The sequence below is a fragment of the Saccopteryx leptura genome, chromosome 1 (assembly GCF_036850995.1).
Source record: "Saccopteryx leptura isolate mSacLep1 chromosome 1, mSacLep1_pri_phased_curated, whole genome shotgun sequence".
Taxonomy (NCBI): Eukaryota; Metazoa; Chordata; class Mammalia; order Chiroptera; family Emballonuridae; genus Saccopteryx; species Saccopteryx leptura.
The window spans coordinates 244936960-244953915 of record NC_089503.1 but is presented as its reverse complement, the minus strand read 5'-3'; the positions used below and the strand labels follow the sequence as shown (position 1 = coordinate 244953915).

General features: G+C 53.1%; 1 protein-coding gene across 1 annotated transcript; it reads left to right on the top strand.

Annotated features, from left to right (window-relative positions):
• Positions 1-6920: 6920 nt before the first annotated feature.
• Positions 6921-16359, top strand: ABHD17A (abhydrolase domain containing 17A, depalmitoylase). The gene is made up of 5 exons (XM_066342602.1): positions 6921-7073; positions 11097-11632; positions 13007-13201; positions 15609-15788; positions 15880-16359. The coding sequence occupies exons 2-5, from the start codon at positions 11163-11165 to the stop codon at positions 16103-16105; spliced, it is 1071 nt and encodes a 356-aa protein (XP_066198699.1). The 5' UTR covers positions 6921-7073; positions 11097-11162; the 3' UTR covers positions 16106-16359.
• The last annotated feature ends 597 nt before the right edge of the window (positions 16360-16956 follow it).

The window sequence follows — 16956 nt, the reverse complement described above, 5'->3', positions numbered from 1 at the left end:
CAATAAATAAATTTTAAAAAGAAGAATAAGCCTGACCAGGCAGTGACACAATGGCTAGAGTGTCAGACTGGGCCATGGAGGAAACCACATTCGAAATCCCGGCTAGAATGCAGGCTCATTTGGTTTGAACACAGCTCACCAGCTTGAGCCCAAGGTCGCTGGCTTGAGCAAGAGGTCACTCAGTCTGCTGTAGCCCCCGGGTCAAGGCACATATGAGAAAGCAATCAATGAACAGCTAAGGTACTGCAAAGAAGAACTAATGCTTTTCATCTCCCTTCCTGTCTCTCTGTTCTTCTCTCTGTCTTTCTCTCTCCATCTCTGTCACACACACACACACACACACACACACACACACACGCATGAAGAAGAAGAAGAGGAGGAGGAGGAGGAGGAGGAGAAGGGGGAAGAAAAGAAAGAAAGAAAGAAAGAAAGAAAGAGAAAGAAAAGGAGAAAGAAGAAGAGGAGGAAGAAGGGGAAGAAAGGAGAATACCTCTCTCCCTTCCTTCCTTCTCTCTGTCCATCAACATTTATTGAGCACTTACTGAATACTAAGCCCTGAGCTGGGCACTAGGGAAAAAACTGGTAAAAAACATACACAGATGGTTGGTGGAACTCACCATCTAGCCTGGTGCTTCTATATTTTAAAAAAACAAAACAAAACTTTTTTTTTTATTGATTTCAGAGAGAGAGGAAGGGAAAGAGTGAGACAGAAACATCAATCTGTTTCTGTATGTGCCCTAATCAGGGATCAAGCCAGCAATGTCTGTACTTCAGGACAATGCTCTAACCAACTGAACTGCCTAGCCAGGGCTGGTGCTTCTAGAATTTTGTAGGTGATAGACATATTCTCCATCTGTGCTATCCAATATGGGAACTAGCAGTCCCATATGGCTCTTAAACACTTAAATTAAGGCCATTGCAACTGAAGAACTAAATTAAAAATGTTATTGACTTTTGCCTGACCAGGCGGTGGTGCAGTGGGTAAAGCGTCGGACTGGGATGTGGAAGACCCAGGTTCGAGACCCCGAGGTCTCCAGCTTGAGTGCAGCCTCATCTGGTTGTTTTTTCTTGTTTGTTTGTTTGTTTTTTTTGTATTTTTCTGAAACTGGAAACGGGGATAGACAGTCAGACAGACTCCTGCATGCGCCCGACTGGGATCCACCCGGCACGCCCACCAGGGGGCGACGCTCTGCCCACCAGGGGGCGATGCTCTGCCCCTCTGGGGCGTTGCTCTGTCGCGACCAGAGCCACTCTAGCGCCTGGGGCAGAGGCCAAGGAGCCATCCCCAGCGCCCGGGCCATCTTTGCTCCAATGGAGCCTCGCTGCGGGAGGGGAAGAGAGAGACAGAGAGGAAGGAGAGGGGGAGGGGTAGAGAAGCAGATGGGCGCTTCTCCTGTGTGCCCTAGCCGGGAATCGAACCTGGGACTTCTGCACACCAGGCCGACGCTCTACCACTGAGCCAACTGGCCAGGGCCCGGGCTCATCTGGTTTGAGCAAAAAGCTCACTGGCTCAAGCAAGGGGTTACTCGATCTGCTGAGGGCTTGCGGTCAAGGCACATATGAGAAAGCAATCAATGAACAACTAAGGTGTTGCAACGCGCAACGAAAAACTAATGATTGATGCTTCTCATCTCTCTGTTCCTGTCTGTCTGTCCCTGTCTATTCCTCTGTCTCTGTAAAAGGAAAAAAAAATGTTATTGACTTTTAATAATTTCATTTAAATTTAATAAGTAGCCATGTGGGGCTAATGGTTCCATATTGAACAGCTAGGGGCTGGAATTCATGGCTCCTGGGTGAGAGTGTTTTTAATACTATTGATTTTTAAAAATATTTTTAAATTGATTTTTTTTTAAAAAGAGAGGGGGAGAGAGAGGGAACGAGATCATTAACTGCTTCACTTTAGTTGTTCATTGATTGCTTGCTTCTCCTATGTGCCTTGACTGGGTAAGCTTGGGGTTTATGAACCGGTGACCTCAATGTTTCAGGCTGATGCTCTATCTACTGAGTCACCACAGGTCAGTCTAAGACCATTGATTTTGGTGGAGACCTGACTTGGGGTGATGAACACACAATGCAGTGTACAGATGATGTGTTGTAGAATTGTGCACCTGAAACCTGTATAATTTTAACCAGTGTCACCCCAATAAATTTTTTTAAAAAGATTGCTGATTCCTGTGGCCAAGTTATTTTCCAGACAGGTTGAGTGTCTCAGATCAGGAGAAAGTGAAGGAAGTCTTGAGTGAGGAAGGGCTGACTGAGTTAGTTTAAAAAAGTAACAAACCACAGCTGTGCAGTACCTTTATCAGCTCCCTGAAATAACTTGCAACACAAGCAAGGAAAACAGGATATGTGAATAGTCAAGGACAGTTTGAACCTCCTCTCACATCCCCTCCCCTCCTGGAGACAGGAAAGTCCTGTGGGTCTGCAGACAATCAAAGAAATCAGGTGCTTTTCATGTGCAAGCTAAAGCTGTAAAGGTATATAAGGCTCAGAAAAGCTAACTTCAGAGAGTATTGTGATGCCTAGTAGCTATGCTGCTCCGCTGGCTTATAAATCCTCTTCCTCTAGCATGTTTTCTGAGTGTCTTTGTCCTCCGTGAGTCACTTCCTTTGTTCCTGCAACAGTCCGAGTTCTGGGTGGCACTCAAAGGCTGGGTGAAGCTCTCTCCACTCTCACAGAAGCCATTCCCGGCCCTGGCCAGTTAGCTCAGTTGGTTAAGTGTCATCACCAAACTACAAGGTTGTAGCAGGTTAAATTCCTGGTCAGGGCACACACAGGAAGCAACCAAAGAATGCACAACTGAGTGGAACAACAAATGAATGCTTCCCTTCCCCCTCCCCTCTCTTTTTTCCTATGTCTCTCTAAAAATCAATAAAAATTAAGCTCTGACTGGATAGGTCAGAGCATCAAACCAGAGCGTGAAGGTAGCTGGTTCAATTCCCCAGTCAGGGCACATACAGGAGCAGCTCCATGTTCCTGTTTCTCTCTCCCTGCTTCTCTCTTTCTCTCTCTCTCTCTCAAAACAACAACAACAAAAACCCCCCAAAACAAAAAACAACACACACACAAAAAACATCATTCTCTGGGTCAGGGATTATCTCTATCCCATTTGTTATGCATCAATCAATTCATCAAACAGCATGGGGAACAGCTGGGAACATAGCGGAGGATAGCCCGGGTCCCTGCCCTGGGAATCAGATGAAATATGGAAAAGACAGATGGTAAACAAGAAAACAGCTCAATAAAATAATGTAAGATGGCAAGTTCTTTTTTTCTTTTTAAATTTTATTTGTTTTATTATTATTTTTTTGTATTTTTCTGAAGCTGGAAACGGGGAGGCAGTCAGACAGACTTCGGCATTCGCCAGACCGGGATCCACCCGGCACACCCACCAGGGGGCGATGCTCTGCCCATCCGGGGCGTTGCTCTGTCGCGACCAGAGCCACTCTAGTGCCTGGGGCAGAGGCCAAGGAGCCATCCCCAGCGCCCGGGCCATCTTTTGCTCCAATGGAGCCCTGGCTGCGGGAGGGTAAGAGAGAGACAGAGAGGAAAGAGAGGGGGAGAGGTGGAGAAGCAGATGGGCGCCTCTCCTGTGTTCCCTGGCTGGGAATCGAACCCGGGACTTCCACACGCCAGGCCGACGCTCTACCACTGAGCCAACTGGCCAGGGCCATTTGTTTGTTTTAGAAAGGAGAGGAGAGAAAGAGAAAAAGAGGAGGGAGAAGCAGGAAGCATCAACTCCCATATGTGCCTTGACCAGGCAAGCCTAGGGTTTTGAACCGATGACCTCAGCATTCCAGGTTGCCGCTTTATCCACTGTGCCACCATAGGTCAGGCAGATGGCAAGTTCTGATAGAAATAGAGTGATGGGACAGGGGTGGGTTTAGTAGGGATTTCAGCTCTGGGTGGTTTGGGAGGGTTCTCTGAAGAGATGACATTTGAGAGGGTGCTTTAAGATGAGGGGCCAGCCGTGTAGCTATTTGGGGACAGGATACTCCAGGCAGTAGACACAGCTTGTGCAAAAGCCTTGTGGTAGGAATAAACCTGGCAATACAGTGTGGCCGAGGCAGAAAAAGTAAGGGGAAAAGACACGGGAGGTGAGGGGGCAAAAATGGACCAGTGGCTGGAGGGGTGGGACACTGTTCTGAGGTGGTGGGAAGCTTATAACAGTGCCTTTATATTTGCAGAGTCCCCTTTGGTCAGTAGGTGAACTAGGTGAGGGCAGGGGCAAGCCATATTTAGATGGGAATTGAGCCCCCTCTGCACTTCCTGGACCCTGCCTCTTCACAGTATCTGCCAATGTTCCCTTTGGTGCATGCAGGTGGAGTTGGAATTTCTGATGCAGCTGCAGCTCTGGCCATTCCCAGCCCAGGGAAAGAGGGGCTGGATGGGAAGATGGACCTGTGGAAGGAGGCTGTGGACAGGCATCTTTCTGTTCCAGTGCTGGAAGAAGTCACAAGAAAACCAGAAGGAACCTGACCAAGTTGTGACCTGTGGACCTTAGGAGAACTTCAGCTGATGCTGGGAGCCTTGAAGGGGTCAGCAGAGGCAGGGGGACTCTGGGGCACCCCTGGACAGCCCTCAAGCACATGGTGGGGAAAGTGATGGCTGGGCCCAGGTCAGGGGACCAGGGCTGAGGGCTAGAGAAAAATAGCTGAAAACCAGTTATGGGCTGTGTCCACTCCTGACCTTGGGAATGGGGAGACTCCAGGCAGCTGACTGGAGGAATGGGGCCTTGGGAGAGGGGAGAGGGCTAGCCAGGGAACCCAGAGCCTTAAGCTTATCTCTGTAAATGAAGCTAAAGATTAGCATCCCTGAGAAGCCAGAGTGGGGGTGGGTATGGGTACTGCCTGCTGGATGTAGGGCACTTTGAGCTGGAATGCAGGCAGGGGGAAAGGCATATGTAAAGACAGGAGGCGTGGAAGGACAAGAGTATCCAACTAATTCACAGTCCTTCCTCCAGTTGGGCCCTGTTAGCCTCTGCAGCCTTTCTGTCTCTATCACTGTCACCTCCCCAGAAAGGCCTACCTTGACCACCCCAGCCACCTTTTAGCCATACCTCATTTTGTTCCCAACCCTTATCATCTCCCTGCAGTGTAAGCAGAGCAGGGGGGGACTAAGGTAAGGAGTACAACGCACTTGCCTCAGGCACAAAATTTAAGGGATGCCAAAAAATTCGGCTACCAAAATTCAAAGTATTTTCAAGCAATATTTAAAAAGATGAAACATGTGAATGCTTGACTGATGATGGTGCAATGGTTAGAGCATCAACCAGGGATGCTGACCAGGTTTGAAACCATGAGGTTGCTGGCTTGAGCAAGGGGTCACTGGTTCAGCTGGAGCCAAGCCCCCTCCTCCCCCTCAAGGCACTTATTAGAAAGCAACCAATGAACAACTAAAGTGCCACAACTACAAGTTAATGCTATGTCTCATCTCTCTCTCTTTCTGTCTATCTCTCTCCATCACTAAAAAAAAGAGAAACATGTGCAAAAGAACCTAGGAGGAACAAAAATATCGTGATTTTAAATAAAGGCAGGATCTGACCCTGCACTTGCACAATGTCATCTCAGCTTAGTCCTCAACCTGGAATGAGTAAAAGAAAGAATGATGCCTGACCAGTGGTGGCCCAGTGCATAAAACATCCACTGGGAATGCTGAGGTTGCCAGTTTGAAACCTCAAGGTTGCTGGCTCTGAGGGCTCATCATCTCCAGGTCACTGGCCTGAGCGGGGGAATTACCCATATGATCCCAAAGTTGGCCAGCTTGAGCACAAAGGTCGCTGGCATGAAAAGCCCAAGGTCCCTGGCTTGAGCAAGGGGATCATGGCACGCCCCGGTCAAGGTATGTAGAAGAAACTTAATGTACAGCTAAAAGTGAAATCAACTATAAGTCGATGTTTTTATGGTCTCTTCCTGCCTGTCTCTCTCTCAAAACAACAAAAACACAAAAAAATCCCCACAGACTGACCAGGCGGTGGCGCAGTGGACAGAGCGTGTACTGGGACACACAGGACCCAGGTTTGAAACCCCGAGGTCAGCCTGACCTGTGGTGGCTCAGTGGGTAAAACCATCAGCTTGGAACACTGAGGTTGCCGGTTCAAAACCCCGGGCTTCCCTGGTCAAGGCACATATGGGAGTTGATGCTTTCTGCTTCTCCCTCCCTTCTCTCTCTCTCTCTCTCTGTCTCCTCTCTTTAAAATTAATAAATAAAATCTAAAAAAAAAAAAAAAAAAAATGAAACCCCGACCTGGCTTGAGTACGCACTCATTTGGTTTGAGCGCGGGTTCACTAGCTTGAGTGTGGAATTAAAGACAGGACCCCATGGTCGCTGGCTTGAGGCCAAAGGTCGCTGGCTTAAAGCCCAAGGTCACTGGCTTGAGCAAGGGGTCACTCGCTGCTGTAGCGCCCCCCTGACCCCCACCACCAAGGCACATATGAGAAAGCAAAACAACTAAGGTGCCCCAACGAATTGATGCTTCTCATCTCTCTCCCTTCCTGTCTGTCTGTCCCTACCTGTTCCTCTCTCTGTCACAAAAAACAAAAAGACGAAAAATACCCCCAAACGACTGAATGATGAGGAGGCTTCTTGACGAGGAGACTCTACTCTTGAAAACCAAAGGTGTAACCTGGACCATGCTCACTCCCTGCGGATCTTGCACACCACAATCCTGCCCGTCCAGTCAGTGAGCCAGCCCTGCCTCCAATCAAGACCCACCTGACCAACCACAACTCGGTTCCGCGTACCCTACGATTAGCCCGGCTTCCAAGCCCGACCCATCCTATCAACAAGCCAACCCGCCCCCAGAAACCCAGTCTCTTTTCGGTAGGCGCGCCACCGCCGCGCGCGCTCGGGGAGGGAGGGGCTCCGGGTCCTTCTGGCCTCCGCGCGCGCCTGCGCGTCACTTCCGGGGCGGTGGCGGGAGCGAGGCAGTCTTCCGCCCGCGGGGGAGCGGCGGAGGTGGCGGAGGCGGTGCAGGAGGCCGGGCTGGGGCGCTGAGGGACCGACGGACTCACGGACCTGCAGCCGGAAGCCATGGATTGTGGCCCCGGGGCTGGGGTGCGCGGGCCGCGGCGGTGAGTGCCGAACAAGGGCGGGCGCGGCGGCGTGGGGCGGCTTCTGTTCCACCGCTGGCCGTTTGGGGAGCCAGACCTGGCCGCGAGGCCGGGGTAGCCTGGTATGACGCCCCCGAGGCCCGGCATTCCCAGGGCGGCGGCAGTGCCTTCTTGAGGGACCCCGGACCAGGGGCGAGGACCGCGGGGCCACCGTCCCTGACTCCGACAGAACCCTGTATGCCCTCCAGTCAGCCTTACGACGTGGGTTGAGCGCCCACTCCACTTCTTTTCCCCTTTCTATTCAGCCCTCCGATTGCGGTGAATGCCCATCCTCCTGGGATGCGGCCCCTGTTTTCTGGGAGGCGCAGTCCGAGTCGCGGACTCTGCTCCTGCCCCAGAACCGGCCCCCTAGCCCAACACCCGGGTCCGTTTGCCGCTGCAGCCCGCAGCCATCCCTGCTTTCTAAACGTCTCCTAGACGCTTCTGTCCCTTCGCGGCCTCTGCTCCAGTTCAAAGGACATCCACAGCCCCTAACCTGGCCCAAAGATCCTCCGGGGTTCCCTGTTTTCCCCAGGATGGAGCCCAGTCAGCTGCAAGGCTCAGGAGCGCAGCTCGATCCTGGCCTTCTGGGTGACCCGTCTGCTCTCTTTTTTCTCCCAGTGCCTGGAACGCGCTCTCACCTTTTTTTGCCCGTGCTCTTCTCTCTGCCCTGTCCCCCTGATACTCGGCCACTGCTGCTTCTTCCAGGAAGCTTTCCCACCCTGACTGCCTGAATAAGGTGTCGTCACAGTCGTCTGTATTTAGGTCGTCCTAGACTCAGTATTCCAATTGCCTTGGCTCCTCATTGGCCCATTTTTTTTTTTTTAAAGTTGATTTTAGAGAGGCAGGAGGGATGGGGGAAAGAGAGACAGTGATTTGATGTCCCACTTATTTGTGCATTCATTGGTTGATTCTTGTATGTATGCTGACTGGGGATTGAACCTGCAACCTTGTGTATCTGGACAATGCTCTAACTAGCTAAGCTACCTGGCCAGAGCTAGTTGGTCCTCTTAATACCACCAGCCCACATGGGGCCTGGCAGCATGGTGCTTAACAAGTGCTTGTGGGTGGAATCCCTGGGGCTTTTGATGCAGTGGTGGGGGTGGGGTGCCGGGTGAGTGAGGCACCTGGATGTGGACTGCCCAGTCTGAGGCCTGGCTCTTGAGGCACACTCAGTGATACCTGTAAATAAATAACATGCAGGAGGTCCCAGCTGTGTGTGGCCTACTAACTGAGAAGAGACTGTCCTCTTTCCCGGTTAAACCTGGCAAACTGTAGCTTCCTGGTTTCCATTTCCTTTTTTCCCCTTTGTCATTTGCCTGTTTGTTCAGCCATTGTTTATTGAGTAAAAACAAATAGTGGTCCTGCCTTCCTGGAGTTTTTGGTTGGAGCCAGGTACCATGAGAGTACAGTGGGTGCAGGGATGGGGGGGGGACCTGACCAGGTTTGTAAGGCCTCTCTGAGGGCACCGAAGTAAGATCTGAATGGTGGAAAGGACAAGAGCAAGGACCATCAATTGCGATTGGAGAGGGTTTCCTCAGGAAGGGAACTGGATGGGCTCTGGCTCTGAGTTATGAGTGGGCAGAGTGGCTTACCTGGGGAGAGATGAGTGGGGTACCAGATGAAAGGCTGGAGAGGTGGCCCCAGCCAGCTGCTGACCTGGCAGGATGTGGGGAGGGATTTGATCTAAATCCTGAAAATAGTGGAAGGCCACTTGGGCATCCCAAAAGGGAGGTGGTGTCATCTGATTTTGTTGTGAAAAGTTCCTTCAGCTGCTGATGGGGGGAATGGCCTGGAGTGGGGTGATGGTGGCCAAAGGGGGACCACCAAGGAAGGAGACTGCTGAAGTCCAGGTGATGACACAAGAGAGGACCAGGTGGCAGTTAAAGAGAGGGAAAGCCAACAGGGAAGAGTCAAGGACCACATCCAGGTTTCTGAATTGGTCAGTGGAGCTTGGCCACCTTTATGTACTCCTTTATCCTCAAGGTTGCTGGGGGCTTCCTAACTGCTCAGTAGCTCTCAGCCAGCTTTCACAGTGCTGCTCAGATATCAGACCTTTCAGTTCCCCCTTGTACCAGCAGACCTGTTGGAACCTGGACCTCTTTGAGAATGTTGTTTGACATTTTGGGACAGAAAATTCTTTCTTGGGGGGTGTACTGTGGGGTGTTAAGTAGCATCCCTGGCCTCCCCATTCTTGATTCCAGGAGCTTCCTTCCTTAGTTCTCATAACTGAAAATGTCTCCAAATATTGGCAAGTGTCCCTGACGGAGGCAAACTTTTCTGCATCTGAGAACTAGTATGATAGATCCTCTTCTCTGAAAAATACTTGCACATAAATTACTCATCCTATCTGGGAATTCAGAGACTCCTGGAAGCCATCTGTGTCCCTAGCTTGGCTTTTGCAGCTCTCCCTCTCCCCTGTGTGCCCCGAATCCAGGTGATGGAGGGATATTGTTCTCTCTAGTCCTTAGTCTCAGGTCACAGGTCTGGAGGGAACAGGTGTGTTCTGGGCCTCAGACTGTTCTGACCTACTCTGAATTCGCGTGTACCTGGCCTAGTGGTTTTCGGGTGCTGTGACCTCAAAACAATGTGTCAAGGTGCTCTCTGCTAAAGCTGAGTGGTGTGTGTCTCCGTCTATTTGTCCAGTCTGTAGGGAAAGCATAGTAAGAGGTCAGGTTTCTTCCAACCTCTGGTTTTTGTTGTTGTTGTTTTTCTCTCCATTGGCAGCTCTGTATACAATTATAGTTGCTTTAGCAATTAGCTGCCAAAACGAAGAACATTTGAGCTTCTACTCTGAGCCATGCCCTCTGCCCACTACTAAACTCCTCATCTCATTTATACCCCCTGTGAGGCGAGTGGTGTCTTTGTTGATGAAGAGACTGAGGCCCTAGGAGCATTAAGCAACTTGTCCAAGGTTCCAGACCCTTGGCAGAGCTAGAGGAGGAGCCTCAGTCACAGTGACCCCCACCCCATTAGCAGCTTGGCCCCAGCACCGGGAAGAGCCATTGTTCAGCTCAGTAGTCTGAGATGTATCCTGCTTTTGTTCCCAGAACCTTTGTTTATTGTGTTTTGTCTGCCTGGGTTCCTCTGTCTTCCAACATCACAGTCTTGCCGCATGTCCTGAGGCGGGCCCAGTCCCTACAATACTTAGGTCCCTCTGGTCCACAGTCTGCCCTTGCCTGGGCTGCTCTCTGTCACTTGAGGGTGGCAGTTGAATCATTGAAGGATAGCAGGGATGGGCATGGAGGAGAGTCTGGGTTAGCCCTATGGACAGAGGCATTGGGGGAGGTGAGGGGTGACAAGGTTTTACTGGACCCAGAGCAGGAGGGGGAGGAGGAGAGCTGGGGAAGGCCAGCATTTGCTTGTCCAGCATAGCCTCAGGCTGTGGCCAGGGTGACAAAAGGGCTTAAATGACAAGAGTCCGTGACTGGAAGGTGAGGAAGGGAGGTAGCTGATGGGGACAGGTCAGTTTTGGGTCCCACAGATATCACTTGGGAGGTGTGTACTCCCCTCAGAGGGCAAGCTGGGCTTGTAGGTCCATGGTGTGGAGCAAGGGTAGTCAACCATTTTATACCTACCACCCACTTTTGTATCTCTGTTAGTAAAATTTTCTAACCGCCCACTGGTTTCACAGTAATGGTGATTTATAAAGTAGGGAAGTAACTTTACTTTATAAAATTTATAAAGCAGAGTTACAGCAAGTTAAAGCATATAATAATAATAATTACTTACTAAGTACTTTATGTCAGATTTTCGCTAAGTTTGGCAGAATAAATCTTTATAAAACAACTTACTATAGTTAAATCTATCTTTTTATTTATACTTTGGTTGCTCCACTACCACCCACCATGAAAGCTGGAACGCCCACTAGTGGGCGGTAGGGACCAGGTTGACCACCACTGGTGTGGAGGATGAAGCAGTCTGAGCAGGAGAGGGTTTGGGTGAGATTGGGTCCCTGTCTCTGGTGGTGCCCTGGGGGAACTCACATGTCGCTGTTCTTTGCAGGGCTTCCCTGTGCACAACATGGAGACGTGAGGCTGCGAGGCTCCCGAGGGCTCGGCTTGGACCGAGATGGGGCTGGGCTGCTGCCTCCTAACAGGGCTCTTGTCTGGGGCAGTGGCTGGGGGTCGCCCTCCTCTTGCCTGCATCTTGGAGCACCCCCACCCCTCCCTTGCTGAGCAAGGCCTGCCCTGGGGCCTGGTGCCCGCCATGAACGGCCTGTCGGTGACTGAGCTCTGCTGCCTCTTCTGTTGCCCACCCTGCCCTGGCCGCATTGCCGCCAAGCTCGCCTTTCTACCACCGGAGCCCACCTACTCACTGGTGCCTGAGCCTGAACCCAGGCCTGGTGGGGTCGGGGCTGCCTCCTTGGGGTCCCTGCGGGCTTCCACAGGCACCCCTGGACGCTGGAAGCTTCACCTGATGGAGCGCTCTGATTTCCAGTATAGCCAGCGTGAGCTGGACACTGTTGAGGTCTTCCTGACCAAGAGCAGCCGGGGCAACCGCATTGCCTGCATGTATGTGCGCTGTGTGCCAGGAGCCAGGTGAGCCTTGAGGACTCGACCTGGACAGACCTGGAGCTGGGAAGAATGGGAGGGGGGCAGGACTGGGGAGTGCCCCATGCTATTCCTGAGGGTCCCTGAAGCGCCAGAATGGGATGAAAGGCCACCAGATGCAGAGCCACTAAGGGTGGGCCTCACTCTGCTCTTGGCTGCTGCCCAGCTGTCCTGGGTCCTATTTTTTTTTTTTTAATTTTAAGGTTTTATTTATTTGTTTTTAGGGAGATGGGGAAGGGGCAAGAAGCATCAACTCCCATATGTGCCTTGATTAGGTAGCCCAGGGTTTTGAACCAGTGGCCTCAGTGTTCCAGGTCGATGCTTTATCCACTGTGCCACCACAGGTCAGGCGGCGCTGGGTCCTTAATGCCAAGTGCCCTTCAATGTGCAGCTTTGAGGAGCCCTTGCAGTACCCCATCTTGCAGATGAGGAGAGCCAGCAAGGCTCAGGGAAGTGGCTTTAAGTGGCTATGTCACAGCACCTACTCAACAAGGAGCAGGGTCTCTCAGGCACTTGGTGTCCAGTGAAGTCTTGGTACCTGAGGCTAGCTGGTCACTCAGGCTGTCTGGCTTCCCATTAACAGGGTCCCTCAGGACCTGCCAGCATAACTTTACCCCTGAGTCTGAGGGGTGGGGCAGAGGCAGACCTGCCAGGTGCTTCTGCCTCAGACCATGCAGATTTATACTTCTGGTCTAAGTCCAAAGGACAAGCTCTTGCTTTTTCTCTGGGCCATGCTGGGCTGGCAGAGTGGGGAGCTGAGACCCAGTGGTGCTCGAAGAAGACTTCATGAGTCCATTGCCCAGGAACCACCAGGTTGCCTGTTCTTGGCAGGACCTTGGCAGGACCTTGGCAGGCCCTGTTACAACTGGCTACTTATGGGACACAAGGGCTGAAATGAGTGCTCTGGTCATTTTCTGTGGAAGAGAGACCCACACCATTGTAAACGGGTTGGCTTTATTCACTTGTGGGGTGGAGGTGGGGGCTAGCTGTCAGGAAAGGGGCAGCCCTGCTAATAGAGAAGCTGTCTCATTCTTCAGGAAGGCTCTGAGCAGCAGACCCATGTGCCTGCCTGCCATCCTCGAGCTGTTGGGAATCACTCTGAAAGGAACAGACCTAATGAGAGGCCACTGGGCCCATCCTGTGCTCAGAACGTGAGCAAGGGTCTCAGTGCCCCCTATCACAGAGAAGGAGCTTGAGGCTTCACCGGCTATCCCCTGCTCAAGATCACATAGGTGGGAGGAGCTGTGCCACTTTGTGGCACAGGTGGTTTGTGCTCATCAACATTCCTGTCTCTTCCTGGGTTAGGCAAGAGTAGCCCCCTCCCTCCCTTGCCCTCTGACTTGTTTCCCCCCATCCTCCTAGGTACACAGTCCTCTTCTCACACGGCAATGCAGTGGACCTGGGCCAAATGAGCAGCTTCTACATTGGCCTGGGCACACGCATCAACTGTAACATCTTCTCCTACGACTACTCGGGCTATGGTGTCAGTTCGGGCAGGCCCTCTGAGAAGAACCTCTATGCCGACATCGATGCCGCCTGGCAGGCCCTACGTACCCGGTGAGCTGTGTGCTGGGGACTTAGCCAACCTGGAGTGTCCTCTTGGAGGGGTCCAGATCCTGTGAAACTGGGTGGGTTGGAAGGCACCCACCAGGGACTTGGGCTGGCCTCCCTGAGGAGGGAGGCAGCTTGGGCCAGGTCCTGGTGGGTGGCCCTGCTGGAGAGGGAGCCATCAATGTCCAGTGGTCCAGAAGGTGAGTCTTGACCCATGTCCTCTCAGTATAGTAACAGGCGTGCTTGGTGTGCAGGCAGGGGCGAGGACAGGCTGGGGCTGTCCCCAGGGGAGTGGAGGTTCTCTCAGGAGGGAGTAGTAGGCAGAAGACTTGGGCCCAAGAGGTAGCCTGTGAGGGCTGTGTGAATGAACTAGGAGCCCCAATGCCGAGGGGCAATATGGAGTACGGGGCTGGGCTGTGGGCCGCATTGAGGTTCTGGGGGGTGGCCCTATGAGACACTTGTGGCCATGAAGCTTGACCTCATTCTTGGGTCAGTGGGTGGGGTATGGCTCCTCTAGGCCTAGAAGGTTCTGTTGGGCAGCTTGGTGCCCAGCATAGCTCTGGTCGCTGGTGGGAGGTCAGCAAGCAGAGGATATACCCATATGCTCTGGGCCACTCCTTTTCCGGACTGCTGTTATCCTGGTCATCCAGATCCTAGGCAGACCCCTCCTGCCCTAGTCCTCATTGAATTACATTCCCTCCGTCTCTAAACCAGCATTTGCAGCATGCCACCCTGTTCCTAGCACTGCCCACCTGGAGGTGGCACTCTGTCCACTGTCTGCTGGGGAATGCTGCACCTCAGTCCTGCTTGGTTGACCTGCAGGACCCTCTCCTTCAGGGCCAAAAGTCATTCTGTTCTGGGAAGACAGAGCCAATAGTGATGCACCAGGCAGTCCCTGTGCCAGGCCCTGGGAGCAGGGTCCCTAGCACTGCGGACCTGTCGGGTGGTGTGGTATAGTTACATGCCTGCCTTTTGCTGCCTCAGTCCTTCCTGCTATCCCTGTTCCTGCCAGGGGTTGCTGACAGAATCATACCCACTGTGGTGTGAGGGCTCTGAACTCTGTCCACCTGTCCTGCCACTGGCATTGATTTCCAAAAACCTGGTCCTTTGCTCCAACAGCTTAGAGGCAGCAGGAGGCTTGGGCCCAAGCAGTGCCTGAGGCTGGGGAGGCCTGGGGAAGAAGAGCTGATCTGTCTGGCACCTGTTTATACAGGTGGAGATGTCCAGGGGTTGCTGAAGGTCCTTGCTTGGAGTTCGGTGATAGGGCTGTGCTGGTGCCCAGAACAGTGATGGCCATGGCAGCCTGGGAGCAGGCTGGGGAGGAGTGGCCAGGGTGGTAGGCACATGGCCAGGTGGCATCCCTGAAGCCTGCAGGTAGGCAGGGGTTAACTTGGAATGCTACCAGAACAGGGACAGATGGGGATGCCCCTGTAGACGAGGTAGAGTCTGGTTTCCCAGGTGTGTTCCCCAGATGAGATGTAGAACTGCCCTGGTCCCTGTCCACCAGGAAGAGGGGTATCCCTTCGGGATTGGGGTTGGATGTATTAGAGGACAGCCTTGTGTTTGCCTGCATGAGGAGGGTGGCAAGTGGGTCCTTGTGTGGTTGGGAACAGGCATGTCGGGGCTGTGGAGCTGGCTTGTAATTGGGTCAGCTGTGCTGGGGAGTACCCTAATGGGAGGTGTGTGGGGAGGTAGCAGGGCAGGGGAAGGGGCTGAGGATCAAAGGTGGGAGTTGGTGCTGAGGAAGGAAGCCCAGGACCTGGCCACTATGTAGGGAAGGTGCAAGGAGGAGTTAGCACCCACCCACCTCCCCACAGCAGCAGGATATTCTACTCACCAGTGTTGTACTAAGCACCTAATTGACACGGGGAACACCAAAGGGTGAGGCATTGAGAAAGTTGCCTTGATTTCCCACAGCAAAGGGGGTAGGTGGAGGGTGCAGGGAGGAAGACACCCTCCCCCCTCTCCTGGAGTGCTGCCAGGAAGGGCTGTGTCATCTGGAACTCTAACTGTAGGGACCGGAAAACCCCAAGCAGAATCTGGGTGTGGCCTTGGTCAAGTATATTTAGGGTTGAGGGTTGAGAGGGTGACCAGGAGGAGCAGGAGAGGCCCCAAGTCTACCCTCCACCAACAGCCTTTCTGGGGTCCTCACCAGGTGTACTACCTACACTTGACTGAGTAGGTCCTGTTGAGAGAAACTGTGAGTAGAGCCAGGTGACCTGGGACTACAGCTATGGGGTGAGGGTTACAGCAATCTTCACAGGGGTCAAAGGCCCTGCCTCTCTGTGAAGTGTACTACCTCTGTTGAGGGGCAGAGGAGGGTCTGAGAGGCTGTCCAAGGAGAATGGGGGCTGCCCTAGGAGGGCGGGCTGTGGGCGTGTTGCAGTTGCGACTGACCCTGCTCCGCTGCTAGGTACGGCATCAGCCCGGACAGCATTGTCCTGTACGGACAGAGCATTGGAACAGTGCCCACCGTGGACCTGGCCTCGCGGTATGAGTGCGCCGCAGTGGTGCTGCACTCTCCCCTCACTTCGGGCATGCGCGTTGCCTTCCCAGACACCAAGAAGACCTACTGCTTCGATGCCTTCCCCAAGTGAGCTCTGGGTGCCTTGGGAACCTGGGTGGGGTGGGGGAGGGGCCTAGGAGGGGCAGGGTGTGGAGGTCTGACGTTTCCAACCCTGCAGCATCGAAAAGGTATCCAAGATCACATCGCCGGTGCTTATCATCCACGGCACGGAGGACGAGGTGATCGACTTCTCCCATGGGCTGGCGCTCTATGAGCGCTGCCCTAAGGCGGTGGAGCCACTGTGGGTAGAGGGCGCTGGGCACAATGATATTGAGCTCTATAGCCAGTACCTGGAGCGACTGCGCCGCTTCATCTCCCAGGAGCTGCCCAGCCAGCGCGCCTAGTGGAGCTGCTGTGCCCCGAACCAAGCCGAGACAGACCTTAGCAATAAGGCAGTGCTAGCCCCGGCCCTGGGGGCTGCATGTGAACCCCTGGGTGCCCCAGGCCCCTGAGGCAGCTGGTGGGTAATAGGGTCAGAAGTGCCCCGGCCCAGGGACTGTGGACGATGTATGAGCGACAAAGCTACGCTCTCCTTTCCTTTTGGAAGCAAAACAAAGGAAAAACATGAAAAACAAATTAAAGATTTAAAATTTTAGCATTCTTCGCTTTTATGGTTCATGTGTGTTCTCCCTGAAGCTCAGGAGCTCTCACAGGGTGCTTGGCTTGCCCCGAACCTCCAGGAAAGTTAGGCACAAATGCAGATGCTACCATTACTCTCCTGCGGAAGAAGGGTAGGGTTCACATCTCAACCATAGCGCCCCTTGAAGCTTGTTTCCTGGATAGTGATGGCGGGGTGGGCAGCATTCGAACCAAGGACCCTCCCTGTCCAGATTGGGCGCTCCTCCTGGGAGGGTGGTAGGATCCCTGTCGTTTCATGACAGTTGTGGGTAGGGGCGGTGAGTGGCCTGCAGGAGGTCTGGTCTAAGCCTGTACTGGGGTCCCAGTGAGGCACCCTTATTCTGCTCCCTTGTTGAGTAAGGACACTGCGCAATCGCTCCCATGGTAGCTAAGGACGCGGTAATCACAAGGCTGTTCTTTCTGTCCCACCTGTTCTGGGGGGCGGGCTGCAGGGTGGGACAATAATACCGTTCACAAAGGTCCTGGGGGACTGGGCCAGGTTACTTCCTTTGCAAACGGGGCAGCTGAAGCGGGGGTGGGGGGTGGGGGGGTGGTAGGAGAGTTCTATGGGGCCTCC